Below are 25,520 nucleotides of genomic sequence, written 5' to 3'. Positions count from 1 at the left end.
GCTTCATTCTATTATAAAAATTTTATTTCCATATTAGTTCACATGCACAGTGGAGAAGTTGTAAGTTGAGGGATGCTTGTATAGATTCATCTGCTGTACTCATCCACAGCAATTCTTTTAGTGGATTATAACTTAAATCTCTTCTTATTATTCTTAAAACAACTAATTGCCATCTATATTTACTCACTCCATCTATCTCATAGATCCGGCTCATCGTTGTTGCCTGAATCGGCATCTGTGACTGTGACTCATCTGTGACTGGCAACTCACAACACTCGAGCAACCGCGATATGAGCCAAAACCGGACAGAGCACCTCAGATTACCAAATATCAAGCAATCGCATAATACTCCACCACCGTCTGCTTCCGTGCTGCTGATAACTGATTGCTTTACTCTGCGCTGAGACCGGCTGGTTATCGAAAGCAGAATCATGAATTATCCGGTATATAATGGATCCGCGGACGCCTCGACCATCGCCCCGTCCGCAGCGCTATCGCCTGCCGACAACGAGGTCGAGGACGAGGACGAGCTGCCTATCTTTGCGCTCGAGCGCGTGCAGCTGCAGTTCCAGATCTCGTCGCTGGCGTCGATGGCGGTCTCGAATAATATCCTCTATCTCGCAGTCACCAGCGGGCGCATTCTCCGCATCGATCTAAACAATCCGCAGGATATCGACGACGTCGAATTGCCAAAGCTAAAAGCGCCGGGGACAGGCAGCGTCAGAGAGATCTTCCTGGATCCGACAGGGTCTCATTTGCTTGTGACTACATCCACCGCGGAGAACTTTTATCTGAACGCGCGCTCGCCGAGAGCGAAGCACCTGTCGCGAATGAAGGGCAACATCATCTCCGCCGTCGCCTGGAACCCCAGCGAGCCAAGCTCGTCGACAAAGGAGATCCTGATCGGTACCGCCGACGGAAAGGTTATCGAGACCTACATCGAGCCTTCGGAAGAGTTTTTCAAGCGCGAAGAACGTTTCTCGCGGTTGGTCTGGAAAGTCCCCGGCGGCCTCCCCGTCGACGGACTCTATGTCGAGCTCTTGCCCGGGAAGCCAGATATGCGCCGCTTGCTCGCTGCCACGGGAGGTAGGTTATGGCACTGGGTCTCGCGCATTGTCAGACACGCGCCAGGGGATTACAGCCCGACGTTTACCAAGTTTTTCGACGACGAGAACACGGCGGCCGTGCATGTGGATTATAGTACCGCGGGCGATCCAGTCCTTGCTATATCGCCCGATGACGAGAATTTCTCGGACGACAAGGCGTTTGCGTGGTTGAACAGCGCGGGCGTTTATCATGGCAAACTGTATACCGCGCCGACCACGCCCGGGCTCGGTTCCATTATCTTTCAGGACTCTAAGCTATATCCGTACGTCAACTTATAGCCCCACCTTCTTTACTTCTACTAATGAATATGTGACGCAGGGAGAGCAGTTTACCAAGCAGCCCAGCTTCGATATCGAGCATCACGCTCACAAAATACCACGTCCTCATCCTGCGCGACCACGAGATCCTCGCCGTCAACCTGCTCGACAACACCATCGTCTTCGACGAGCGCCTTCCCGCGTCCGACCGCTTCATCGGCGTGACCTCCGACGTCAAAAACTCAACCTACTGGGCCTACTCTACCGACTCGATCTTTGAGATCACCGTCACGGACGAGGACCGGGATATCTGGCGCATCTACCTTGAGCAAAACAGGTTCGACGAGGCGCTGCGGCTCGCGAGGACGCCGAAGGAGCAGGACGCGGTCGCGATTGCAAACGGAGAGTTCTTGTTGGAGAATAATAGTTTCCTGGAGGCCGCGAATGTTCTCGGACAGAGCAGTAAACCGTTTGAGTCAGTCGCCATTCAGTTTGTGGAGAAGAAGAAGATTGATGCGTTGAGGAGGTACTTGTCTGTCAAGCTGTCTTCCTATAAACCCAGTGTAAGCGCCCTCTTATTCTTATTCTTGACTTATTATTGATATGAAGACTAACAATCTGTAGCACGTTATGCAAAGGATAATGCTGGCAAGTTGGATTGTGGAGCTGTTTATGGAGAAAATGAACTCTCTCGAGGACTCGATGGCGACGAAAGAATCCGAGCGCACGACCGAGCCCGAGATCAAACCCGCGACCAACGGTAACCACAAACAGCACAAATTAGGCGAGGTCACTGAAGACGAGACAGCGCAACTATTTGAGAAACCCAAGAAGCCGCGCCGGCCGTCTGAGAACGCGGCTGAGGCTGAGCTCAAGCGGGTGCGCGACGAGTTCCACGAGTTTGTGGAGAAGCACAAGAACGCACTAGATCGGAAGACAATCTACGAGATTATTTCGTCGCATGGGCGACAGGCCGAGTTGCTTTTTTACGCAAACAGCGTCGGGGATTATTCGTATGTGCTCTCGTACTGGGTGCGTTTGGAGAAGTGGACGGAGGCGCTGCAGGTGTTGAGGAAGCAGAGCGAGCCAGAGATTTACTACAAGTACTCGACTGTGCTGCTGGTTAATGTGCCAAAGGAGACGGTGGATACCTGGATGCGCATGCCGGATCTGTCGCCGCGGAAACTGATCCCGGCGATTCTGTCGTACAGTTTAACTGTCGGACCGGGCGAGCAGAATCTGGCAGTAAGGTATCTGCTGTACGCAATCAACAGTCTGAAGAGCAAGGACTCGGCCGTGCACAACACGCTCATCTCGCTGTACGCGAGCGACAAGAGTAGAGACGAGAGCGCGCTGCTGGAGTACCTGCAATTCCACGACCTCGAGCGATGCTACGACACCGATTTCGCGCTACGGCTGTGCATCAAGCACCAGCGCGTGCAGTCCTGCATCTTTATATATTCGTCGATGGGTCTGTACGAGGAAGCAGTCGATCTCGCGCTCAAGAACGATAACATCGAGCTTGCGAGCGTGGTAGCGGATCGGCCGTCCGACGATGCGCCGCTGGGGAAAAAGCTGTGGCTGCGGGTCGCGCAGCGCGTGATCAACAAAGAGCACGGGATCAAGTCTGCGATCGAGTTTCTGAAGCGATGCGAGCTGCTCAAGATTGAAGATCTGCTGCCGTTTTTCCCTGATTTCGTCGTGATTGACGATTTCAAAGAGGAGATCTGCGCCGCGCTGGAGGATTATTCAAAGTCGATCGAGTTGCTGCGGAAGGAGATGGATGAGTCTGCCAAGACTGCGGAGACGATCCGTGCGGATATCGCGGGCCTGGGGTCGCGGTTTGCGATCGTCGAGCCTGGCGAGCGGTGTTTTATCTGCTCGTACCCGCTTCTGTCGAGGCAATTTTACGTGTTTCCTTGTCAGCACGCGTTCCACGGCGACTGCCTCGTGAAGAAGATCTCTGAGATCTCCAACGTGCGAGTGCGGCGCCGGATCGCGGAGCTGCAGCTCGATACGCAAAAGGCGGTGACGGCTGCTCCCGCGCCTGCTACTACCGGTGGAGCGAACGCCGCCGGCGCAGCAGGAGCGGTGCTGGATGAACTTGATGCGTTGGTGGCGGCCGAGTGTATTTTGTGCGGGCCGTATATGATTAATAGCATCGACGAGCCGTTTGTGTCGGAGAAGGATGGGCAGGCTGCTGTAGAGTGGGAGATGTAATATCGTTTATCTTGGAGGATATGTTTTGGGCAGTGTTTTTTTGTGTACAAGTTATAAGTTTACTCAGCGGGTGTTTACTCTATCGTCAATACTGCATTTCATTTCTCATATGCATAGTTTAATAAATCTATTTACCAACATGAGATCTCACCGAGGGCTAATCGCGCCATGGAATCCAAACCCCACCGCTTTATTCCCCGGCACTACTGCGCGACAGACCACGCTCAAATCACGCGCATCGAGAATAACCAGCTCGCTCTGCTTCTTAAACCCGTCCAAGACAACAGTAAGCAGCACGCCATCATCCTCCTTCTCACCCTGCGGATCTGCAAAGAACAGCGGTTCGGAAGGTGTACAGCCGTGCTGCGTCCAGTAGATAGCCTGCATTGTCTGCGTATTAATTTTCAAAACCCGGTCAAAGAACGATGACACGCCGTCTGTGCCGATGCCGTAGACGAAGTGCTCTCGCTTGAACGCGACCGCCGGGTTCAGCGTCGGCAACTCGATATTTGCCTCGCGCTTGTCTGAGCGGGCGTCGAGGATCGCGGTGCCGCGCGCTGCGGGGTCGGACTTGCCTGTGGACGTGAACCCGCCTGTTTTTGATACCGAGGGGAGTTTCCAGCGCGCGTAGTAGGGCGCGTCGGGGAGGAACGAGGAGGTTGCGGTGTCGCTTTTGATGGAGTCGAGTGCGAGGCCGTAGAGGAAGGAGTGCGTGTCGCATTGTGCGATGGAGAGGTATATATCGTCGTCTTGTTCGTAGGTGTTTATGGTGTGGAATGCAAAGAATGGGTCGGATTCAAAGACTTTGATTTTCGATGGGTCGGAGCGGGCGGAGCCGTCGCGCGGGACGACGTACCAGAGCGTTTTCCGCGCGGGATTCCAGGTTTTGTTTATACTGTCGAGTGTGTTGCGATTCCACAAGAACGACAAACCTCCGAACGTGAAATCGGCCTGCCAGAGACAGAGCACGATGTAAGACTTCGAGAGGAAGAAAGAGTGCAGGTACGCCGGCCGCTCGATCGGGACGGTGGCGTAGATCTCAAAGGTGCGGGTGGAGTCGATGCTGAAAAGCGTGACGGTGGGCTGACGACCGAATTTCATGGTGAAGTTGAATTCCTTGCCGGCGTCGAAGCAGGAGTGTGAGGCGCTTAGCGGGCCGTCGAGCGGGTTCTGGAACGCGAACTTTGCGGCCTCCTCATCTTTGCTGTCGTGGTGCTCGTGGGATTCCGCGTACAGTTTTGTCCAGGTGGAGACCTGTTCGGGTTCAAGTGTCTCTTTGTTCAACTGCATGAGCACGTTCGCGTCCGTCTTGGCGTAGAGCAGGAGCTCGCCGCTGTCGCCAGACATCAATGACGACGGGAAATTCGGATTGACAGTGACAGAGACGTTTGCGGTGCTGGGGTCGTCGGGCGACGAGCGTTCGAACTTTGTGAAGAATTTCTGGAACTTGTTTTTGCATGGGTCGCGGTATCCGAAGCTTGCTGCGGTGCATGGTCGTCAGTATCTGTGACTGCAAGAAGAGAGAGAGGAGGAAGACGAACGGTTATTAGGACTTCCGTTCAAGTCATCGATTCGTTTCTTGAGGCCCGTGGCAGCGTGTTTTGACCGATACACGACTTTTCCATCCGGGAAGTCGGCTGACGGGGCGGTGATGTCGAATTTATGGTGCTGCGCGAAGCCGTCGAACCAGTGGTATATCTTGAATTCTCCGCCGCCTGGTTTCTTCGTCAGCGGGACCGTGTAGCTTCCTGGACCGGTGCGGTAGAGGGCGCAGCTGTGCGCGACAGTTAGCTATGTATGGGTGGAGGAGAGAGGGTGAGGGCGGTGTACTTGACGTAGGAAGGGATACGGCCGTGGATTTCGAGCGGGGTGGGGACGGTGGTTTCTTCTTGGTCCGCGAAGCCCTGCGCGTTAGGCCATCCGAGGAAGTCCTCTGGCTGTTGCGCAGTCTGGTCCATGTCTATGAAATAGCTCAACAGATGTAGGGATTGGGGTTATGAGGACAGAGCCATGGTGATCGCGGTAGTTTATGTTCCTACCTGAACTGGGGTCGGGGTTTAGAAGCGAGGACTAAGTCCGACTGCGGTTCTGCCAAAAGCGCCAAAGTGGTTGCCGGCTACCGTTGCCCTGGTCAGAAGATGAGATGAGATGAGACTCAGATCTTTGATTCGGATGTAATCTATGTGATAATATGAGAACTACAGAGATATTAGCAGCCATCGACGATCGCTGCTCAGCTGATTGCGCGTGGGTTTGATCACCTCGTTCAACATTGAAGCTTTCTGTGGGGAGCCGGTTGGGAATAGCAGATGCCGAGGTTGAACTGATCTGCTGCTGCTCTAAACCTAGTGGTCGAAGGAGTCTTTATAGAGAGAAAGCAAATAGTTTGTGTATTCCTGTCGTAAATCAACTAACAACAAAAAAAGATAAAATTAGAAGAAGAAAGAAAATCAATTGGCAAACGCAACACCCTTCCAGTTCTCCTCAACACTGTCCAACAAGCTCGAATACGCAGGAATCCCCTTGATATAATTCAGCATCTCGATCTTCTTTCCCGGGATATTCGCACCCATGTACCACGACTTTGCCAACGGGAACAAAGTCTTGGTGACCTCCTCGTTGATCTCGTCCGTGTACTCAGTCTCGGCGTCGCTGGTCGCGTTGAAGGAGCTGTAGTTGTGGTCGCGCATGTAGTTGATGATGTCGACGATGAACTTGGTCTGCACCTGGATACACGACGGGCCGTTAGAGAACGCAGTCGGCGCTTGCGGGCCGTAGGTATACATCAAATTTGGAAAGTCGTGGACGGTCAAGCCGAGATAAGTCTGCGTCTGCTTCGCCCACTTCTCGCTGAGCTCGACGCCGCCGACGCCCCTGATCTTGAGGTTCTTGTACGAACCCGTGACGGCGTCGAAGCCGGTCGCGAGAATGAGCAGGTCGAACTCGTATTCGCCGTCAGTGGTACGCAACCCTTTCTCCGTAAACTCAGCGATAGGCTCCGCGCTGACGTCGACGACGTGTACGTTCGGCTTGTTGAACTGCTCGTAGTAGTTTTGCTCGAGCGACGGACGCTTGGTGCCGAACGGATGAGGCGCGACTTTCGGTGCCAGGATCGCGGCCTTTTTGGGATCCTTGATGCGCTCGCTCGCCTTGCGCTGCCAAAACTCGTAGGCGAGCCGGTTGGACTCGGGATCGGTGAAGAGGTCGTAGTAGTTTGCGACCCAGAAGGCAAAGCCGCCGTGGTCGAAGAGCGCTTGGTAGAACTTTTCGCGCTGCCCGGGGGTGTCGTCGGTGGCTTTTTTCTTCACAAAGTCGAACAGGAAGCCGCCGAACGAGTTGAGGCGTTTTTGATAGATTGCGTCGTAGCCTGCCTTGTCGCTCTGAGAGGACTCGTCGAGGTAGGCCTGGTGCATGGGAAGACAGAGGTTGGGCGTGCGCTGGAAGACAAAGAGCTCTTTGCAGACGGGGCCTGCTTCCTGGGTGATCTGCACACCGGTCGAGCCAGTGCCGATGAGGCCGATGCGACGGCCTTCGAGGTTGACGCCGGTCTCGGGCCATTCGTTGGAATGGTGCACCTCGCCCTTGAACTTGCTGAGGCCCTTGAAGTCGGGGGTGAAGTTCTTGGACGCGAAGCCAATGCAGGTGAGGAAGAATCTTGCGCGCGCGCGCTTGCCGTTCTCGGCGGTGACGGTCCAGGTCTGGGATGCCTCGTCCCACACGGCGTCGGTGACGTTGGTGTTGAAGTCTGTGTCTTTTGATACCTCGAGCACCTTATCGACATGCTTGAAGTACTGGCGCAGCTCTTGCCAGTCCGGGAAGCGAGAAGACCAGCTCCAGGACTCGTAGACCTCGGGGATGTTGAGTTCGTAGATTGGAACGTCGGAGTCGACGCGTGCGCCGGGGTAGCGGTTCCAGTACCAGGTGCCGCCGACGGTGGGCGCTTTCTCAAAGATGCGCACGCTGAAGCCGTCGCGGCGGAGGTAGTGCAGGAGACTGCAGCCGGAGAAGCCAGCGCCGAGGATGAGGACGTCGTAGTAGGGGATGTCGGAAGCCATTGGGGAGGGATGGGTAGGTGGAGGTGGAGGTGGAGATGGGATTATTATATAATATGTTTGATCAGGGCTCAATATAGAGAGCTTCCCTTCCCCCGACAGTCGTGATTGACCTGGAGTAGGAAGAATCCTCCAGATTGAGAAGTAAGGACGAGGCGGAGGACGAGAAGCAGTGCTCGTTTGGGGGTGAGTTGATTACCCCGCGGTCTCCACTTCGATCCCGTCCCCGCGTCCAGCGCATTCAGTCAAGACGAGCTACGTTATCCGACGACCTGGCCGCTTTACCCGCACTCAACTTCTTTTCTCAACAATTTCTCGCGATCCGCGATCTCGGACGAGCGGACTGATTCTGATCGAGGCGTGCGGCGGAGTGCGGGGTTGCGGGGTTGATGATATCACCGCACTTAAATTATTATCCGCGCCTCCCGTTTCCTCTCTGCTCTTCACCCTGCTCTGCCTCTGCCCTGCTTCTGCTCTGCTTCTGCTCTGCTTCTTCATATTCACACTGCAAAATGGTTACTTCTGCTGCTGAAGACATCGGCCTCGCGCCTGAGTGGATGAAGGTCAGACTGCTGAATTGATCTCTTCCCTACCGCTTACTAACTATAGTTCGAACAGTGGGAAACCCAAGCCGGCACCCGCCCCGTTCTCTCCGGCGACATCCCCAACATGCGCCAGCAAATGGACGGTCTCTCGCAGCTGCTCAAAGATCAATGGAACGACTTCCATCCCCTCGACGGCGGCGTGTCCACCATCGATCTCGTTACGCCCTGCGGCCTCGACGTGCGCGTTTACCAGCCTGAAGACTCCAAAGGAAAGGCAGTTCCGATCGGCGCTTTCTATCACTGTGGTGGATACTGCATCGGTGGTATTCAAGTTGAAGATAGTAAGCAGTCTTTATCTATTTATATTGATCACAAACAATTCGTATGCTGACTCTACAGCCCTCGTTCGCAACCTCTGCAAGCTATCTCAGACAGTCATTGCCTCAATTCAGTACCGCCATGCACCGGAATATCCCGCGCCCACCGCGCTCGACGACTGCGTGCGTGCGACAAAGTGGGTAGCCAGTAACGCCGCCTCGTGGGGTGCTGATCCAAACAAACTCTACACGATGGGTCCCTCGGCCGGCGCGGCGCTCTCGATCTCTGTCCCTCTGCGTCTGCACGACGAAGGCGGCGACAGTGCAGGACTCGTCAAGGGCGTAATCTCGTTGTCGCCGTGTGAAGTTCATCCTGATCATATTCCGGAGAAGTTCAAGGGCATGCACACATCGGCGGAGAACTCGGCAGGCCGGCTGCCCGTCATCGACATTGAGTCCATGCGCACGTTCTACTCGACCTATACGGTGCCCTTGGACGACAAGTACACGTTTGCAATCTACTACCCCAAACTGCAAGTTCTTCCGCCGGTCTACATTGTCTCTGCGGAGTTTGATCCGCTGCGAGACGACGCGTATGTGTTTGAGAAACTAGTAAAGGAAGCCGGCGGCAAGATCACGCACAAGACCTACAAAGGCCTGCCGCACGTCTTCTGGCTCTTCCCGCTTCCTCAATCACTCCAGTTCTTTGAAGACACCGCGAAGGCCATTAAGGGTCTGTTCTGATTAAATTCATCTCTTTGAATGTGATCTTCCAAACCACGGTCGTTTGATGTGATCTTGTCAACTACGGTCGTTTGCATAGGGTTTACAATTGGGTTTACAGTTATTATAGGGTTTAGTGATCTGCGTAAATAAATCGAAATACCCTCCGATGCAGGAACGTAGGTGACTGAATCAGTCGCGTGTAGTCGTATAGCACTCAGTCCTATCACCTACCTATTTTTAACAGGCATACGAGGAGGAACAGCCAGATCATCCTTCTGTTCACATAAACAGTGCACAGCGTTCAATTCTAAGTTGGCCACCGGGCGATCACTCATCTCGGCTATGATCAGACTATTGAACTATAGAGCCTTCGATAGCATATCAACAGCTCTATCTTTCTTCCCTTGTTATATTTCTAAGAAAAGTATGCAGCTGTACCTAGTAACGATATACTCTATTTAGAACATTGAAGTGGGCTAAAAACTAGGAATAGGACGCGAACGCGGCTGGGGCGCGGTGAGCTAGTGCAGACTTAGCCGCACTCTACGGGCGCAGCAGACTGATTATTGCCATTCAGGGTTAGTTGTAAACAATCCCACGCCTCGAAAGACACCTCGTGCTCTCGATGAAGCTCAGAATTTACACAGAACCTCTGACTATAAAAATGCTGTCTCCTGCCGTTGTTTTCCTTTCTCTATCCTTACAGATATCTCAATCTCAAACAACAACATGAAATACTCACTTGCTCTCCCTCTCTCCCTTCTCGGACTCGCGGCCTCAGCTGCTGCTCAAGCCGCAAACGTCACCCTCGAGGTTATCTCCTCAGACTCCACAATCGACGGCAAATTCCTGACTTCCATCCACGAGAGCGCCGGCGTCAACTACGTCTTCCTCGCCGACTCTGGCGATTCCTACATTTACGACTACGGCGTCAACACCTTTTTCGGAACCAGCTTTGCCGGCGTTTCCGCGTTGCTCCAGGTCGATGATGAGCTCCTCACCGTCTCTGTTTTGGATGGATACACCAAATTCGACATTGTCAAAGGCAACACCCTCGCCGTCAACGGCTCGTCCTCTGGCTTCTACGCTTGCAAGAACACGGGCGACCCTTACTCCTACTCTACCTCGGCCTACCAGGCAATGTTCTACAGCAGCGACGCTCCTTCAGACTGCATCCCCTTCACAATCGAGTACGTCCTAGTCGGACAATCCGCCAAGAACTCCTCAAGCACCACATACTCCAGCTCGACCACCAACGCGACCTCCACTTCTGTTCCTACCGCTACTTACACCGGTGGTGCTGGCATGCTCAAGGCCAGTGCTGCTTTGACCGTTGGTGTCGTTGGCGCTGCTTTGGCTCTTGTCCTATAAGCGCGTTTATTTCCGAATGCAGCTGCTAGTCAGGTTCGAAGTCTTGGAGATAAGGCCTAGTCACTCTTGACAGCCACTGCCCCCAAAGATTTGTACGGAGGCAGATTTATCATCATCATCATTTGTATTATAGGAGTACCAGGGACATTGTAAATATGGCATTATTAGGGAGTATTGTAATTTTTAAGTAATTGAATTCATATACAAGATACAAAACAGTTCAGTAAAATCTATAAATAATTGAAATCGAAATCAGGGCCTAGATTGATTTGGAAGATGATTTAGCTGGATAGATGCGAACTTGGAGAGTGGGCAATAAATGCAATGCACACTGGTGACGCTGCGAGAGTATCTGGGAACCTCATCTAACGGAACAGCTAATGCGCTGAAAACGCATGAAATAGATACTGTTGTATAGTAATGTGATATATATGGATGATATTCCAACCAAAAACTCGTAGAGTTGGCGTTTATCGGATCCCGGAAGAATATAAGCTTGTGTACGGTCACATCTACCAAGACTAGAACTGATACAGATTCCACCTAACCAGCTCGAGCTCTCCTCACATCCGACACTTCCCAAATGATTCCGCCGACAGCAGCGGCGTCACGGGCTCTTTGCAGTTGCAGCCTGAGCAGGTCCCTGTGGCTGAAGAGAAGGGTCAGTAATCTTGCCTTTCTTTTTCTTTCCGTTTTCGATTGTTTGTTGTGGGGAGAGCTACTGTAGCTACTGTTGAATTAAAAAATCTATTATATCGCCTCTTGATCATTCACAGCTTGTAAATCGTAGCAGCTAAATCAGCAATTTTTATATTGGTGCTTGTAGGGCTACTTCTATCGGCAGAGAAGGTTTCGTGAGGGCTTGGTATTGTACTACATGTGCTACACAAGACATTAAGCGAAGACGATAGCCGAGTGCACTCTTCAGGCTCAGACAGAGCTTAATTATTCCAGCATCATCTAAAATAAATTAAACTGCAGAGGATGTTGATGCATTATAGACACCAGAAACTAAGAATAGTACGCGAACGTGGCTGGATCAACGACGCGGCTGGGGCGCGGTGAGCTAGTGCAGACTTAGCCGCACTCTACGGGCGCAGCAGACTGATTATTGCCATTCAGGGTTAGTTGTAAACAATCCCACGCCTCGAAAGACACCTCGTGCTCTCGATGAAGCTCAGAACTTACACAGAACCTCTGACTATAAAAATGCTGTCTCCTGCCGTTGTTTTCCTTTCTCTATCCTCACAGATATCTCAAGCTCAAACAACAACATGAAATACTCACTTGCTCTCCCTCTTTCCCTTCTCGGACTCGCGGTCTCAGCTGCTGCTCAAGTCGCAAACGTCACTCTCGAGGTTATCTCCTCAGACTCCACAATCGACGGCAAATTCCTGACTTCCATCCACGAGAGCGCCGGCGTCAACTACGTCTTCCTCGCCGACTCTGGCGATTCCTACATCTATGACTACGGCGTCAACACCTTTTTCGGAACCAGCTTTGCCGGCGTTTCCGCGTTGCTCCAGGTCGATGATGAGCTCCTCACCGTCTCTGTCTTGGATGGGTACACCAAATTCGACATTGTCAAAGGCAACACCCTCGCCGTCAACGGCTCGTCCTCTGGCTTCTACGCCTGCAAGAACACGGGCGACCCTTACTCCTACTCCACCTCGGCCTACCAGGCGATGTTCTACAGCAGCGACGCTCCTTCAGACTGCATCCCCTTCACAATCGAGTACGTCCTTGTCGGACAATCCGCCAAGAACTCCTCAAGCACCACATACTCCAACTCGACCACCAACGCGACCTCCACTTCTGTTCCTACCGCTACTTACACCGGAGGTGCTGGTATGCTCAAGGCCAGTGCTGCTTTGACCGTTGGTGTCGTTGGCGCTGCTTTGGCTCTTGTCCTATAAGCGCGTTTATTTCCGAATGCAGCTGCTAGTCAGGTTCGAAGTCTTGGAGATAAGACCTAGTCACTCTTGACAGCCACTGCCCCCAAAGATTTGTACGGAGGCAGATTTATCATCATCATCATTTGTATTATAGGAGTACCAGGGACATTGTAAATATGGCGTTATTAGGGAATATTGTTATTTTAAGTAATTGAATTCATATACAAGATACAATAAAATTCAGTAAAATCTATAAACAATTGAAATCGAAATCAGGGCCGACAATAAATTGGAAGGTTTAGCTGGATAGATGCGAACTTGGAGAGTGGACAATAAATGCAATGTACACCGGTGACGCTGCGCGAGTATCTGAGAACCTCATCTAACGGAACAGCTACTGCGCTGAAAATGCATGAAATAGATGCTCTTGTAGAGTAATGTGATATATATCAATAATCCAACCCAAAACTCGTAAAATTGACGTTTCTCGGATCCCGGATGAATACATGCTTTAGTCTACAGTCACATCGCCCAAGACTAGAACTATTACAAACTCCACCTAACCAACCCGTGCTCTCCTCACATCCGACACTTCCTTTCCTCCGAACCACTAGTGACTAGCTTACAGAATATGCATTTTGGCTAAAGCGTATGAAGTATGGGATATACTCTCGCTAGTTGCATTTTAGCGAGACATATGACTGATCAGAGACGTTTGGTGTCAACGGACTACCGTCACACCGTTGTCTTTTGCTTTTGTTTCACTTGTATACTTGTATTTCTATATTCTAAACGCTTGCGCAAATCAATCATAATGTAAAATCAAAAACAGAGATAGGTAGCCAAACAAATAATTGTCTTTCTCAACAACAAAAAATCAAATTCAAAATCAGTTCTGGGCAACAGCGACAGGAGCAAAATCAACTCCCTTCCAGTTCTCCTTCTCGACAGTATCAAGCAGATCCACATACGCAGGCAATCCTCTGATATAATTCAACATCTCGACCGCCTTACCGGGGATATTAGCGCCCATATACCACGACTTTGCCAACGGAAACAGCGACATGCTCGCGTCCTCGCCGATCTGCGTCGTGTACTCCATCTCCGCGTCGCCGGTCGCGTTGAACGAAGTGAGCTTGTTGTCGCGCATGTGGTTGAGCGTGTCGAGAATGAACTTGGTCTGGACCTGGATGCAGGACGGGCCGTTCGAGAACGCGGTCGGCGCCTGCGGACCGTAGGTGAAAAACATGTTTGGAAAGTCATGGACCGTCATGCCGAGGTAGGTGCGTGTCTTCTCGGCCCATTTCTCGTTGAGGTCGACACCGTTGATGCCTTTGATGTTCATGTGCTTGTACGAGCCGGTCAAGGCGTCGAAGCCGGTTGCGAGGATCAACAGGTCGAACTTGTACTCGCCGGCGCTCGTGCGCATGCCGTTCTCGGTGAACTCGGCGATCGGCTCGGCGTTGACGTCGACGACGTGCACGTTGGGGCGGTTGAACTGCTCGTAGTAGTTTTGCTCGAGCGAAGGACGCTTGGTGCCGAACGGGTGAGGCGCGACTTTGGGCGCGAGGATCTCGGCGATCTTGGGATCCATGATGCGCGCGCTCACTTTGCGCTGCCAGAAATCGTAGGCAAACTTGTTGGACTCGGCGTCGAGGAGCACGTCGTGGTAGTTTGCGACCCAGAACTGGAACCCGCCTTGCGCATATAGCTCTTCGTAGAGCTTCTCGCGCTCTTCGGGGGTGTCTTCGATTGCTTTCTTCTTTAGGAAATCGAAAAGAAAGCCGCCGAACGAGGTAATGCGCTGCTTGAAATACTCCTCGTACTTTGCCTTGTCGATCGGCGCGGAAGGGTCGTAGTGCTCCTGCTTCATATGAAGACAGAGGTTGGGCGTGCGCTGAAAGACAAAGAGCTCCTCACACACCGGCCCCGCCTCTTGCGTGATTTGCACTCCGGTAGATCCAGTGCCAATCAACCCGATCCGGCGGCCAGAAAGATCGACGGTGCCCTCGGGCCACTCGTTAGAGTGGTAGACTTCGCCCTTGAACTTGCTGAGACCCTTGAAGTCGGGGGTAAAGTTCTTTGCGCAAAAGCCGACGCAGGCGAGGAAGAACTTTGCACGAGCCTGCTTCCCGTTCTCGGCGGTGACGGTCCAGGTCTGAGAGACCTCGTCCCAAACGGCGTCGGTGATGGTGGTGTTGAAGTCCGTGTCCTTCGAGACCTCGAGCACCTTGTCGGCGTGCTTGAAGTACTCGCGCAGCTCCTGCCAGTCCGGGAAGCGCTGCGACCAGTTCCAGGTGTTGTACACCTCCGGGATATCGAGCTCATACATCGGCGTGTTGGAGTCGACGCGCGCACCGGGGTAGTGATTCCAGTACCAGGTGCCGCCGACGCAGGGAGCTTTCTCAAAGATGTGCACGTTGTAGCCTGCTTTGCGGAGGTGGTAGAGAAGGCTGCAGCCGGAGAAACCAGCGCCAAGGATGATCACGTCATAGGAGGGAATTTCAGCCATGTTGATTGTTCAGAGTGAAGTGAGAGATGAAGTGGATGAGAGGTGGATATCTCGAGGACAGGCTCGGCTCTTTTATATTGTCGTAGATCATATTCGTCCAAGCCGAGGTTGATATGCTCATTTTTATAAGCTAGATACCAGCTGGCCGGTTTATGTGATAGGTCTATTGTCGGCGGTAGTTCTGCGAAAGTAGCGCACTGGAAAGTGATGTGCGAGCGATATGAAGTCGAGTGTGGTGGACGCGTACACTTTCAACCGGAGGATTCTCTGGCTAACGAACGGTCATATCGAACACACGACAAATCCCCAAATGCATGCTATAGATCGATAAATTTGAATCTGTAATATTATTCTTCATAATCAAAATAGATTCTCATCTTTATTTTCCAGAATTCATACAGCTGTTCATAATGATCTGCAGGATTTAATAGAAATGATTCGAGATAAACTTCCGAAGACCAACGACTTTAACTTTTCGCCTTTTTGTCTTTTCACCCCACTACCCCGCCGCACTCTGCATATTCTGTAAGTCGTCACAGTCTTCAAGTATCTATTCATTTTAATATTCATAGATAATCTGCACTAATATTTCATAGATTTGAAGATATAGCTATATTAAGGATTGAACCGAGTCTCGATATCATCTCACAGAAACCCCAAAAAACTCGCTTGATATTGCAGGAATACAGCCACATGCAGACAAAAGCACAGACAAGAGACGCGCAGGAAATGATATGATATCATTTTCAACAGCATTCTTTATCACCTACGCTGATACTCCAGACCTGCACATCTATGCATCCATGCATCTGCGTATCTGCGCATCTGTCTTTTGTTCTGCTCACATTTCTCGTCTGTTTATGCTATTTGACTGGTTTTGAGGAGTTTTGGGCGATGATTGTCGATGTTATCGACTTTGATGATGATGGATTGGGATACAAAAAACTGTTTGCCTGACTGACCTATTGTCAATACCAATCTCTAATTAATCCCAGAGATATTAAGCACCGACCTCTCGGAAACGGACTACCCCTCCCTACACAATCAGATCACCCAATTCCAAGAATTCCACCGCTGCACCGCTGCGTCGTCCAGATTTTCACATCCATCGGCAATATTCCCGCTCTGTCTTATGCGCATATGCAGTCCATCCTGCCGGCTCGTGCACCAGCCGTTGAACCACTGTTCGTGCTGTCTCTCCCTCTATTTTGAACGGCGCGAACCGTGGTAGTGGGTTCTGCATTGGCGGGCGGGAGGTGCGGTATCATCTGGTAATCGATAGGTTTATGATCTGCGCTAGTCGTCTCTTCTTCTGCTTTCTCCTGATTTCGACTTCATTTTTCTTGGTTGTGCTGTTGTTGGGATGGGGGTCCTGTGAGCGCAATCACCAATGCCATTCCTTTTTCTCGGTGGATTATCTGGTGTATTGATACTAGCTGCATATGTGCTAGTTCTTGCAAAATCATTCTCACTTATGAGTTTCTCGCTAAAATAAATGATATGCCATGAAATGAGATAAAGAATTGCGTCATTCATTACAGTACTGGTTTGCTTGTCTTTTTACTGAAGAGACGATAATTATCCAGCGACACTAGTTCTATCTGCTTTTATTGTCAGTAGTGGCAAACACCACAAATCCCAGTCTAATATATAAATGAAACAAAAAGCAAAAGACAACGGTGTGACGGTAGTCCGTTGACACCAAACGTCTCTGATCAGTCATATGTCTCGCTAAAATGCAACTAGCGAGAGTATATCCCATACTTCATACGCTTTAGCCAAAATGCATATTCTGTAAGCTAGTCACTAGTGGTTCGGAGGAAAGGGAGTGTCGGATGTGAGGAGAGCACGGGTTGGTTAGGTGGAGTTTGTAATAGTTCTAGTCTTGGGCGATGTGACTGTAGACTAAAGCATGTATTCATCCGGGATCCGAGAAACGTCAATTTTACGAGTTTTGGGTTGGATTATTGATATATATCACATCACTCTACAAGCGCATCTATTTCATGCGTTTTCAGCGCAGTAGCTGTTCCGTTAGATGAGGTTCTCAGATACTCGCGCAGCGTCACCGGTGTACATTGCATTTATTGTCCACTCTCCAAGTTCGCATCTATCCAGCTAAATCATCTTCCAAATTATTCTAGGCCCTGATTTCGATTTCAATTATTTATAGATTTTACTGAACTGTTTTGTATCTTGTATATGAATTCAATTACTTAAAAATTACAATACTCCCTAATAATGCCATATTTACAATGTCCCTGGTACTCCGATAATACAAATGATGATGATGATAAATCTGCCTCCGTACAAATCTTTGGGGGCAGTGGCTGTCAAGAGTGACTAGGTCTTATCTCCAAGACTTCGAACCTGACGAGCAGCTGCATTCGGAAATAAACGCGCTTAGAGGACGAGAGCCAAAGCAGCGCCAACGACACCGACGGTCAAAGCGGCGCTGGCCTTGAGCATGCCAGCACCACCGGTGTAAGTAGCGGTAGGAACAGAAGTGGAGGTCGCGTTGGTGGTCGAGTTGGAGTATGTGGTGCTTGAGGAGTTCTTGGCGGATTGTCCGACAAGGACGTACTCGATTGTGAAGGGGATGCAGTCTGAAGGAGCGTCGCTGCTGTAGAACATTGCCTGGTAGGCCGAGGTAGAGTAGGAGTAAGGGTCGCCCGTGTTCTTGCAAGCGTAGAAGCCAGAGGACGAGCCGTTGACGGCGAGGGTGTTGCCTTTGACAATGTCGAATTTGGTGTATCCATCCAAGACAGAGACGGTGAGGAGCTCATCATCGACCTGGAGCAACGCGGAAACGCCGGCAAAGCTGGTTCCGAAAAAGGTGTTGACGCCGTAGTCGTAAATGTAGGAATCGCCAGAGTCAGCGAGGAAGACGTAGTTGACGCCGGCGCTCTCGTGGATGGAAGTCAGAAATTTGCCGTCGATTGTGGAGTCTGAGGAGATGACTTCGAGGGTGACGTTTGCGACTTGAGCAGCAGCAGAGGCCGCGAGTCCGAGAAGGGAGAGAGGGAGAGCAAGTGAGTATTTCATGTTGTTGTTTGAGATTGAGATATCTGTAAGGATAGAGAGAGTAAAACAACGGCAGGAGACTGCATTTTTATAGTCAGAGGTTCTGTGTAAATTCTGAGCTTCATCGAGAGCACGAGATGTCTTTCGAGGCGTGGGATTGTTTACAACTAACCCTGAATGGCAATAATCAGTCTGCTGCGCCCGTAGAGTGCGGCTAAGTCTGCACTAGCTCACCGCGCCCCAGCCGCGGTTGATCCAGCCGCGTTCGCGTACTATTCTTAGTTTCTGGTGTCTATAATGCATCAACATCCTCTGCAGTTTAATTTATTTTAGATGATCCTGGAATAATTAAGCTCTGTCTGAGCCTGAAGAGTGCACTCGGCTATCGTCTTCGCTTAATGTCTTGTGTAGCACATGTAGTACAATACCAAGCCCTCACGAAACCTTCTCTGCCGATAGAAGTAGCCCTACAAGCACCAATATAAAAATTGCTGATTTAGCTGCTACGATTTACAAGCTGTGAATGATCAAGAGGCGATATAATAGATTTTTTAATTCAACAGTAGCTACAGTAGCTCTCCCCACAACAAACAATCGAAAACGGAAAGAAAAAGAAAGGCAAGATTACTGACCCTTCTCTTCAGCCACAGGGACCTGCTCAGGCTGCAACTGCAAAGAGCCCGTGACGCCGCTGCTGTCGGCGGAATCATTTGGGAAGTGTCGGATGTGAGGAGAGCTCGAGCTGGTTAGGTGGAATCTGTATCAGTTCTAGTCTTGGTAGATGTGACCGTACACAAGCTTATATTCCTCCGGGATCCGATAAACGTCAACTCTACGAGTTTTTGGTTGGAATATCATCCATATATATCGCATTACTATACAACAGTATCTATTTCATGCGTTTTCAGCGCATTAGCTGTTCCGTTAGATGAGGTTCCCAGATACTCTCGCAGCGTCACCAGTGTGCATTGCATTTATTGCCCACTCTCCAAGTTCGCATCTATCCAGCTAAACCTTCCAATTTATTGTCGGCCCTGATTTCGATTTCAATTGTTTATAGATTTTACTGAATTTTATTGTATCTTGTATATGAATTCAATTACTTAAAATAACAATATTCCCTAATAACGCCATATTTACATTGTCCCTGGTACTCCTATTATACAAATGATGATGATGATGATGATAAATCTGCCTCCATACAGATCTTTGGAGGCAGTGACCATTAAGAGTGACTAGGTCTTATCTCCAAGACTTCGAACCTGACGAGCAGCTGCATTCGGAAATAGACGCGCTTATAGGACAAGAGCCAAAGCAGCGACAACGACACCAACGGTCAAAGCAGCACTGGCCTTGAGCATACCCGCACCTCCGGTGTAAGTAGCGGTAGGAACAGAAGTGGAGGTCGCGTTGGTGGTCGAGCTGGAGTATGTGGTGCTTGAGGAGTTCTTGGCGGATTGTCCGACAGGGACGTACTCGATTGTGAAGGGGATGCAGTCTGAAGGAGCGTCGCTGCTGTAGAACATTGCCTGGTAGGCCGAGGTAGAGTAGGAGTAAGGGTCGCCCGTGTTCTTGCAAGCGTAGAAGCCAGAGGACGAGCCGTTGACGGCGAGGGTGTTGCCTTTGACAATGTCAAATTTGGTGTACCCATCCAAGACAGAGACGGTGAGGAGCTCATCATCGACCTGGAGCAACGCGGAAACGCCGGCAAAGCTGGTTCCGAAAAAGGTGTTGACGCCGTAGTCGTAAATGTAGGAATCGCCAGAGTCAGCGAGGAAGACGTAGTTGACGCCGGCGCTCTCGTGGATGGAAGTCAGGAATTTGCCGTCGATTGTGGAGTCTGAGGAGATAACCTCGAGGGTGACGTTTGCGACTTGAGCAGCAGCAGAGGCCGCGAGTCCGAGAAGGGAGAGAGGGAGAGCAAGTGAGTATTTCATGTTGTTGTTTGAGATTGAGATATCTGTGAGGGTAGAGAAAGGAAAACAACGGCAGGAGACAGCATTTTTATAGTCAGAGGTTCTGTGTAAGTTCTGAGCTTCATCGAGAGCACGAGGTGTCTTTCGAGGCGTGGGATTGTTTACAACTAACCCTGAATGGCAATAATCAGTCTGCTGCGCCCGTAGAGTGCGGCTAAGTCTGCACTAGCTCACCGCGCCCCAGCCGCGTCGTTGATCCAGCCACGTTCGCGTACTATTCTTAGTTTCTGGTGTCTATAATGCATCAACATCCTCTGCAGTTTAATTTATTTTAGATGATGCTGGAGTAATTAAGCTCTGTCTGAGCCTGAAGAGTGCACTCGGCTATCGTCTTCGCTTAGTGTCTTGTGTAGCACATGTAGTACAATACCAAGCCTTCACGAAACCTTCTCTGCCGATAGAAGTAGCCCTACAAGCACCAATATAAGAACTGCTGATTTAGCTGCTACGATATACAAGAATGATCAAGAGGTGATATAATAGATTTTTTAACTTGACAGTAGCTACAATAACTCTCCCCACAACAAACAATAAAACTCGGAAAAAGAGAAGGCAGTTACTGACCCTTTTCTTCAGCCACAGGGACCTGCTCAGGCTGCGATTGCAAAGAGCCCGTGACGCCGCTGCTGTCGGCGGAATCAATTGGGAAGTGTCGGATGTGAGGAGAGCTCGAGCTGGTTAGGTGGAATCTGTATCAGTTCTAGTCTTGGTAGATGTGACCGTACACAAGCTTATATTCTTCCGGGATCCGGAAAACGCCAACTCTACTAGTTTTTGGTTGGAATGTCATCCATATATATCACATTACTATACAACAGTATCTATTTCATGCGTTTTCAGCGCATTAGCTGTTCCGTTAGATGAGGTTCCCGGATACTCTCGCAGCGTCACCAGTGTGCATTGCATTTATTGCCCACTCTCCAAGTTCGCATCTTAACCAGTGGCAACTACTGTCCTATCCAACTAAATCTCCCAGTTTTTCTAGGACCTGATTTCGATTTCAATTGTTTATAGATTTTACTGAATTTTATTGTATCTTGTATATGAATTCTATTACTTAAAATAACAATATTCCCTAATAACGCCATATTTACATTGTCCCTGGTACTCCTATTATACAAATGATGATGATGATGATGATAAATCTGCCTCCATACAGATCTTTGGAGGCAGTGACCATTAAGAGTGACTAGGTCTTATCTCCAAGACTTCGAACCTGACGAGCAGCTGCATTCGGAAATAGACGCGCTTATAGGACAAGAGCCAAAGCAGCGACAACGACACCAACGGTCAAAGCAGCACTGGCCTTGAGCATACCCGCACCTCCGGTGTAAGTAGCGGTAGGAACAGAAGTGGAGGTCGCGTTGGTGGTCGAGCTGGAGTATGTGGTGCTTGAGGAGTTCTTGGCGGATTGTCCGACAGGGACGTACTCGATTGTGAAGGGGATGCAGTCTGAAGGAGCGTCGCTGCTGTAGAACATCGCCTGGTAGGCCGAGGTGGAGTAGGAGTAAGGGTCGCCCGTGTTCTTGCAGGCGTAGAAGCCAGAGGACGAGCCGTTGACGGCGAGGGTGTTGCCTTTGACAATGTCGAATTTGGTGTACCCATCCAAGACAGAGACGGTGAGGAGCTCATCATCGACCTGGAGCAACGCGGAAACGCCGGCAAAGCTGGTTCCGAAAAAGGTATTGACGCCGTAGTCGTAAATGTAGGAATCGCCAGAGTCAGCGAGGAAGACGTAGTTGACGCCGGCGCTCTCGTGGATGGAAGTCAGGAATTTGCCGTCGATTGTGGAGTCTGAGGAGATAACCTCGAGGGTGACGTTTGCGACTTGAGCAGCAGCAGAGGCCGCGAGTCCGAGAAGGGAGAGAGGGAGAGCAAGTGAGTATTTCATGTTGTTGTTTGAGATTGAGATATCTATAAGGATAGAGAAAGGAAAACAACGGCAGGAGACAGCATTTTTATAGTCAGAGGTTCTGTGTAAATTCTGAGCTTCATCGAGAGCACGAGGTGTCTTTCGAGGCGTGGGATTGTTTACAACTAACCCTGAATGGCAATAATCAGTCTGCTGCGCCCGTAGAGTGCGGCTAAGTCTGCACTAGCTCACCGCGCCCCAGCCGCGGTTGATCCAGCCGCGTTCGCGTACTATTCTTAGTTTCTGGTGTCTATAATGCATCAACATCCTCTGCAGTTTAATTTATTCTAGATGATGCTGGAATAATTAAGCTCTGTCTGAGCCTGAAGAGTGCACTCGGCTATCGTCTTCGCTTAGTGTCTTGTGTAGCACATGTAGTACAATACCAAGCCTTCACGAAACCTTCTCTGCCGATAGAAGTAGCCCTACAAGCACCAATATAAAAATTGCTGATTTAGCTGCTACGATTTACAAGCTGTGAATGATCAAGAGGCGATATAATAGATTTTTTAATTCAACAGTAGCTACAGTAACTCTCCCCACAACAAACAATCGAAAACGGAAAGAAAAAGAAAGGCAAGATTACTGACCCTTCTCTTCAGCCACAGGGACCTGCTCAGGCTGCGATTGCAAAGAGCCCGCGACGCCGCTGCTGTCGGCGGAATCATTCGCCTCTGCCGCTTTCAACTTCATGGCCTGTTTACGTTCTTTGAAGAGTCGCACGCTGTACTTGACCATCGGCCAGCCAAACTTCTGCTCAAAGATGTTCTTGACCTGCTCGAGAGTCATACCGGAGACCTCGGGGTACATGAAGAAGATGCAGAGGTAGCCGATGAGGTTGATGCCTGCGTAGAAGCCGAAGGTGCCGCTGGGAGTGATGTTCTTCATCATCGAGAGGTAGGTGGAGGAGACGACGATGTTTGAGCCCCAGCAGGTGAGCGTGAGCATCATGGTTCCAAGCGAGCGAACTTCCATGGGAAAGAGCTCGTTGCCTTGCCAGGGGATGTTGCCGAGCGCGGAGGCAAAGAAGAGGATGAAGAGGATGGTGCAGACGAGCACGACGACGCCGGCCCAGGTCATTTTTTGGTCGGCGACAGTGAGGTCCTTGCTGATGGGGATGTAACTGATTGCGACTGCCGCGACAATGAGCACGATAGGACAGCCCCAGTATGTGACGTTGATGAAGCGGCGACGGCCAAAGATGTCGAGGTAGGGCAAGCACAGGAGGCCGGAGGCGAAGTTTGTTGCGGTGATGACGATCGAGACGGCGATCGCGTTCTTGAATCCGACGAGACCAAAAAGCGTGGGCGAGTAGTAGATGAGCGTGTTTGAGCCGGCAAACTGCTGGATACCCATGATACCACAGGCAATGATGAGCGCTTTGAAGTTTGCGGGATCTTTGTAGAGCAGTGAGAGTTGCTGGCGGAAGGTGAGCTCGCGGTAGCGCTCCTCCATCTCGAACTTGTGTCTGATTTTGCGGACTTTGCTTTCGACTTCCTCGGGCGTGGCGTGGATGTAGATCTTGGCTGTGACGCGGATGGCCTCGTCGATCTTGTTTTTGCGGATCAGATGGCGCGGGGTTTCGGGGACGATGAAGCAGAGGATCAGGAGGAGGATGGACGGGATGCAGCCGAGGGCGACGGAGTAGCGCCAGCCGTGGTCGACGTGCTCGAAGATGATGTTGAAGATGTTTGCGACGCACTGGCCAAAGGTAATTGCGCTCGCGTCAAGACTGACGAGACGGCCGCGCAGCTTTGCGGGCGCGACCTCGGCGATGTAGATCGGGGCGACCATGGCGGCCTCGCCGATGCCGAGGCCGACGACGAGACGGCCGACGGTCATCTGCGCGAGCGACCAGGACAGAGCCTGGATGAGGGAGCCGAGGGTGAAGATAATGGCACCGATGCCGATGACGGTGCGGCGGCCGAAGCGGTCGAGCATGAAACCGGCCATGAGGGCACCGAGGAAGGCGCCGCCGGAGGTGATGGAGGTGAGGAGTTCCTGCTGGTTGGAGGACAGGACGTGGTGGTCTAGACTGGTGCCGAGCATGACGAGGACGCCGGAAATGATGGCAAGATCGTAGCCAAAGAGAAGACCACCGACGGCGGCGGAGGTGGCGATGAGCCACATGTAGGTGCCGCCGTACTTGTCCTCGATGGGGTCGAGGGTGTGCTCGTCGTCATCGACGGCGTTCTCGACAAAGTCGTCGTGGATTTTCTCCTCGTAGGGGTGGACAGCTGTGGAGGACATGGGTAGAGGTCAACAAGAGAGAAGGAAAGGTGGGTGGGGTGGGAAGAGCAGGAGGAGGGGAGGAGGGGAAGAGGGGGAGGATATAGTCGAGGGAGGAAGAGGAGGGGTAGCGACGAGCACCGGGTCGAGGACGGATATCGATGGAGGACGAGGAAGAGGAGGAGAGTCAACGGCATCAGGGCGCAGGCAGCAGCGGACGCCGGAGTTCGCTTGAGGTTTGATTTTGTGGGGGAGGCATTTGAGTTTGTGGGCTGATAACCCCCGCATTGCGCCCAGTGCACTCTTCGCCATTGTTCGGCGGGGCTTTGTCTTGTGCTTGAGTTTGAGTCCTTTTGTCTGGAACGTCGCGATAGAAAATGAAGTAAAGGACGGTGAATGTAGTAGAGAAAGAGGTATCCGGAGGAGATTCTCCTGCTTTCCTTCGACAGCCGAGAATAATTTTCTGGTTGTGGGGTTTTTATTTTTATTTATTTATTTTCATTCTCTTAGTTTCTTATTTTCTTTCCTCTGCCCACCGGCTTTGTCGATCCGCACGGAGCTCTTGATTTCTTCCTTTGTATTTTCTGAAGTAGATGCTGTATAGAATTATTTGAAGTCAAAAAAGCAGGAAGATATTAGATAGAGAACAGAGATGCGGAAGGAACTCTGATATGCAGCAGTCGAGGGCTAACAGGAACAAAGACAAAGACAGACAAAGCCGGTCCGATCCACTCTTCAGATAAATATGTCTTGAGCTTGTGCGCTTCCAAAGCCGGTGGATGCGAGCCGGGTCTGCTCGAGGTTAGTTGTTAGTGATAGTTAGTAGCTGGTGGTGGTCGACTCTGATCTCCGCCGCGAAGCAGTCGAAAGTGGAGAACATGAAATGCGGGGGGAAGTGAGAAGTGACTGGATGCATACTCTTCCTGCTCCCCGGAAACCTCACCTTTTAACAATGCCTCTGCTTCCAGCAAACTCTTGATTTGAGTAGCCGGTGGCATCTCTTCCGGCTCTGCTTGTTTGAAGACTACCCGGCACTCTAACGTCTTCTCGTCCTGAACTAGGAGGTATACCCCACAGTATTTAGCATCAACAACAAGTGATATCATCTATCACCTACCTACTGCTAATTCCCAGTACAGCCAACAGCACCTCCTATAGCTACCAGCTGCTATAATCACACCCAGGCTATATCCCCAGCCATACCTCTGGCTACTTCTACATCGCTGGCTATATCCCGCCGGCTGCGATCGATTCTGTCTTGCTGAGGTAATCATGCGGGGTAGCATCCGCTCGCCCCTGAAATTGCCTAAACTCTATTTCGTATATTAGTTTATTGTGTTGCACCACTCACTCACCTACCAAAACCTTAATCGACAG

The 25,520-nt window shown here is 50.9% G+C and overlaps 10 protein-coding genes across 10 annotated transcripts; 4 read left to right on the top strand and 6 right to left on the bottom strand.

Annotated features, from left to right (window-relative positions):
• Positions 1-316: 316 nt before the first annotated feature.
• On the top strand, positions 317-3,716 carry BZA70DRAFT_310107 (Pep3/Vps18/deep orange family-domain-containing protein). The gene is made up of 3 exons (XM_064914907.1): positions 317-1,369; positions 1,426-1,927; positions 1,989-3,716. Exons 1-3 carry the CDS (start codon positions 432-434, stop codon positions 3,582-3,584), a joined length of 3,036 nt encoding a protein of 1,011 aa, XP_064769446.1. The 5' UTR covers positions 317-431; the 3' UTR covers positions 3,585-3,716.
• Positions 3,717-5,956, bottom strand: BZA70DRAFT_276531 (carotenoid oxygenase). Its single transcript, XM_064912316.1, has 3 exons — positions 5,415-5,956; positions 5,126-5,358; positions 3,717-5,065 (listed from the first exon to the last, which is right to left on the bottom strand). The coding sequence occupies exons 1-3, from the start codon at positions 5,540-5,542 to the stop codon at positions 3,732-3,734; spliced, it is 1,695 nt and encodes a 564-aa protein (XP_064769445.1). The 5' UTR covers positions 5,543-5,956; the 3' UTR covers positions 3,717-3,731.
• Positions 5,955-7,766, bottom strand: BZA70DRAFT_276528 (uncharacterized protein). Its single transcript, XM_064912315.1, has one exon. The coding sequence runs from the start codon at positions 7,637-7,639 to the stop codon at positions 6,035-6,037; it is 1,605 nt and encodes a 534-aa protein (XP_064769444.1). The 5' UTR covers positions 7,640-7,766; the 3' UTR covers positions 5,955-6,034.
• A 382-nt stretch (positions 7,767-8,148) lies between these two features.
• BZA70DRAFT_288784 (Alpha/Beta hydrolase protein) lies at positions 8,149-9,242 on the top strand (the record flags this gene model as incomplete). The annotated part of the gene is made up of 3 exons (XM_064914068.1): positions 8,149-8,199; positions 8,255-8,522; positions 8,581-9,242. 3 exons carry the CDS (start codon positions 8,149-8,151, stop codon positions 9,240-9,242), a joined length of 981 nt encoding a protein of 326 aa, XP_064769443.1.
• A 606-nt stretch (positions 9,243-9,848) lies between these two features.
• BZA70DRAFT_294688 (uncharacterized protein) lies at positions 9,849-10,595 on the top strand (the record flags this gene model as incomplete). Its single annotated transcript, XM_064914459.1, has 1 exon — positions 9,849-10,595. Exon 1 carries the CDS (start codon positions 9,954-9,956, stop codon positions 10,593-10,595), a length of 642 nt encoding a protein of 213 aa, XP_064769442.1. The 5' UTR covers positions 9,849-9,953.
• Positions 10,596-11,646: 1,051 nt separating this feature from the next.
• Positions 11,647-12,766, top strand: BZA70DRAFT_134643 (uncharacterized protein). Its single transcript, XM_064909588.1, has one exon. The coding sequence runs from the start codon at positions 11,870-11,872 to the stop codon at positions 12,509-12,511; it is 642 nt and encodes a 213-aa protein (XP_064769441.1). The 5' UTR covers positions 11,647-11,869; the 3' UTR covers positions 12,512-12,766.
• A 578-nt stretch (positions 12,767-13,344) lies between these two features.
• On the bottom strand, positions 13,345-15,415 carry BZA70DRAFT_134641 (uncharacterized protein). The gene has a single exon (XM_064909587.1). The coding sequence runs from the start codon at positions 15,000-15,002 to the stop codon at positions 13,380-13,382; it is 1,623 nt and encodes a 540-aa protein (XP_064769440.1). The 5' UTR covers positions 15,003-15,415; the 3' UTR covers positions 13,345-13,379.
• A 1,990-nt stretch (positions 15,416-17,405) lies between these two features.
• Positions 17,406-18,152, bottom strand: BZA70DRAFT_294685 (uncharacterized protein; the record flags this gene model as incomplete). Its single annotated transcript, XM_064914458.1, has 1 exon — positions 17,406-18,152. The coding sequence occupies exon 1, from the start codon at positions 18,045-18,047 to the stop codon at positions 17,406-17,408; it is 642 nt and encodes a 213-aa protein (XP_064769439.1). The 5' UTR covers positions 18,048-18,152.
• A 945-nt stretch (positions 18,153-19,097) lies between these two features.
• Positions 19,098-22,121, bottom strand: BZA70DRAFT_134625 (uncharacterized protein). Its single transcript, XM_064909586.1, has 2 exons — positions 21,642-22,121; positions 19,098-19,711 (listed from the first exon to the last, which is right to left on the bottom strand). The coding sequence occupies exons 1-2, from the start codon at positions 21,891-21,893 to the stop codon at positions 19,322-19,324; spliced, it is 642 nt and encodes a 213-aa protein (XP_064769438.1). The 5' UTR covers positions 21,894-22,121; the 3' UTR covers positions 19,098-19,321.
• Positions 22,122-22,134: 13 nt separating this feature from the next.
• Positions 22,135-24,360, bottom strand: BZA70DRAFT_276514 (general substrate transporter). Its single transcript, XM_064912314.1, has one exon. The coding sequence runs from the start codon at positions 24,162-24,164 to the stop codon at positions 22,497-22,499; it is 1,668 nt and encodes a 555-aa protein (XP_064769437.1). The 5' UTR covers positions 24,165-24,360; the 3' UTR covers positions 22,135-22,496.
• Positions 24,361-25,520: the final 1,160 nt, after the last annotated feature.

The sequence above is a fragment of the Myxozyma melibiosi genome, assembly GCF_037950935.1.
Source record: "Myxozyma melibiosi strain Phaff 52-87 chromosome Unknown BZA70scaffold_3, whole genome shotgun sequence".
NCBI classification, from domain to species: domain Eukaryota; kingdom Fungi; phylum Ascomycota; class Lipomycetes; order Lipomycetales; family Lipomycetaceae; genus Myxozyma; species Myxozyma melibiosi.
Note: the sequence above shows the minus strand (reverse complement) of the source record. Positions and strands in the feature narration are given on the sequence as shown.

Excerpts from the sequence above, each read along its gene's own strand:
- BZA70DRAFT_310107 (XM_064914907.1), top strand. The coding sequence starts at position 432 with ATGAATTATCCGGTATATAATGGATCCGCGGACGCCTCGACCATCGCC. Across the intron at positions 1,370-1,425 it reads CAGGACTCTAAGCTATATCC|GGAGAGCAGTTTACCAAGCA; the intron begins GTACGTCAACTT and ends TATGTGACGCAG. Across the intron at positions 1,928-1,988 it reads TGTCTTCCTATAAACCCAGT|CACGTTATGCAAAGGATAAT; the intron begins GTAAGCGCCCTC and ends AACAATCTGTAG.
- BZA70DRAFT_276531 (XM_064912316.1), bottom strand. The coding sequence starts at position 5,542 with ATGGACCAGACTGCGCAACAGCCAGAGGACTTCCTCGGATGGCCTAAC. Across the intron at positions 5,359-5,414 it reads CGTATCCCTTCCTACGTCAA|CTGCGCCCTCTACCGCACCG; the intron begins GTACACCGCCCT and ends TGTCGCGCACAG. Across the intron at positions 5,066-5,125 it reads GAACGGAAGTCCTAATAACC|CAAGCTTCGGATACCGCGAC; the intron begins GTTCGTCTTCCT and ends CATGCACCGCAG.
- BZA70DRAFT_276528 (XM_064912315.1), bottom strand. The coding sequence starts at position 7,639 with ATGGCTTCCGACATCCCCTACTACGACGTCCTCATCCTCGGCGCTGGC.
- BZA70DRAFT_134643 (XM_064909588.1), top strand. The coding sequence starts at position 11,870 with ATGAAATACTCACTTGCTCTCCCTCTTTCCCTTCTCGGACTCGCGGTC.
- BZA70DRAFT_134641 (XM_064909587.1), bottom strand. The coding sequence starts at position 15,002 with ATGGCTGAAATTCCCTCCTATGACGTGATCATCCTTGGCGCTGGTTTC.
- BZA70DRAFT_134625 (XM_064909586.1), bottom strand. The coding sequence starts at position 21,893 with ATGAAATACTCACTTGCTCTCCCTCTCTCCCTTCTCGGACTCGCGGCC. Across the intron at positions 19,712-21,641 it reads GCGTTTCCGCGTTGCTCCAG|GTCGATGATGAGCTCCTCAC; the intron begins GTCGATGATGAG and ends GCGTTGCTCCAG.
- BZA70DRAFT_276514 (XM_064912314.1), bottom strand. The coding sequence starts at position 24,164 with ATGTCCTCCACAGCTGTCCACCCCTACGAGGAGAAAATCCACGACGAC.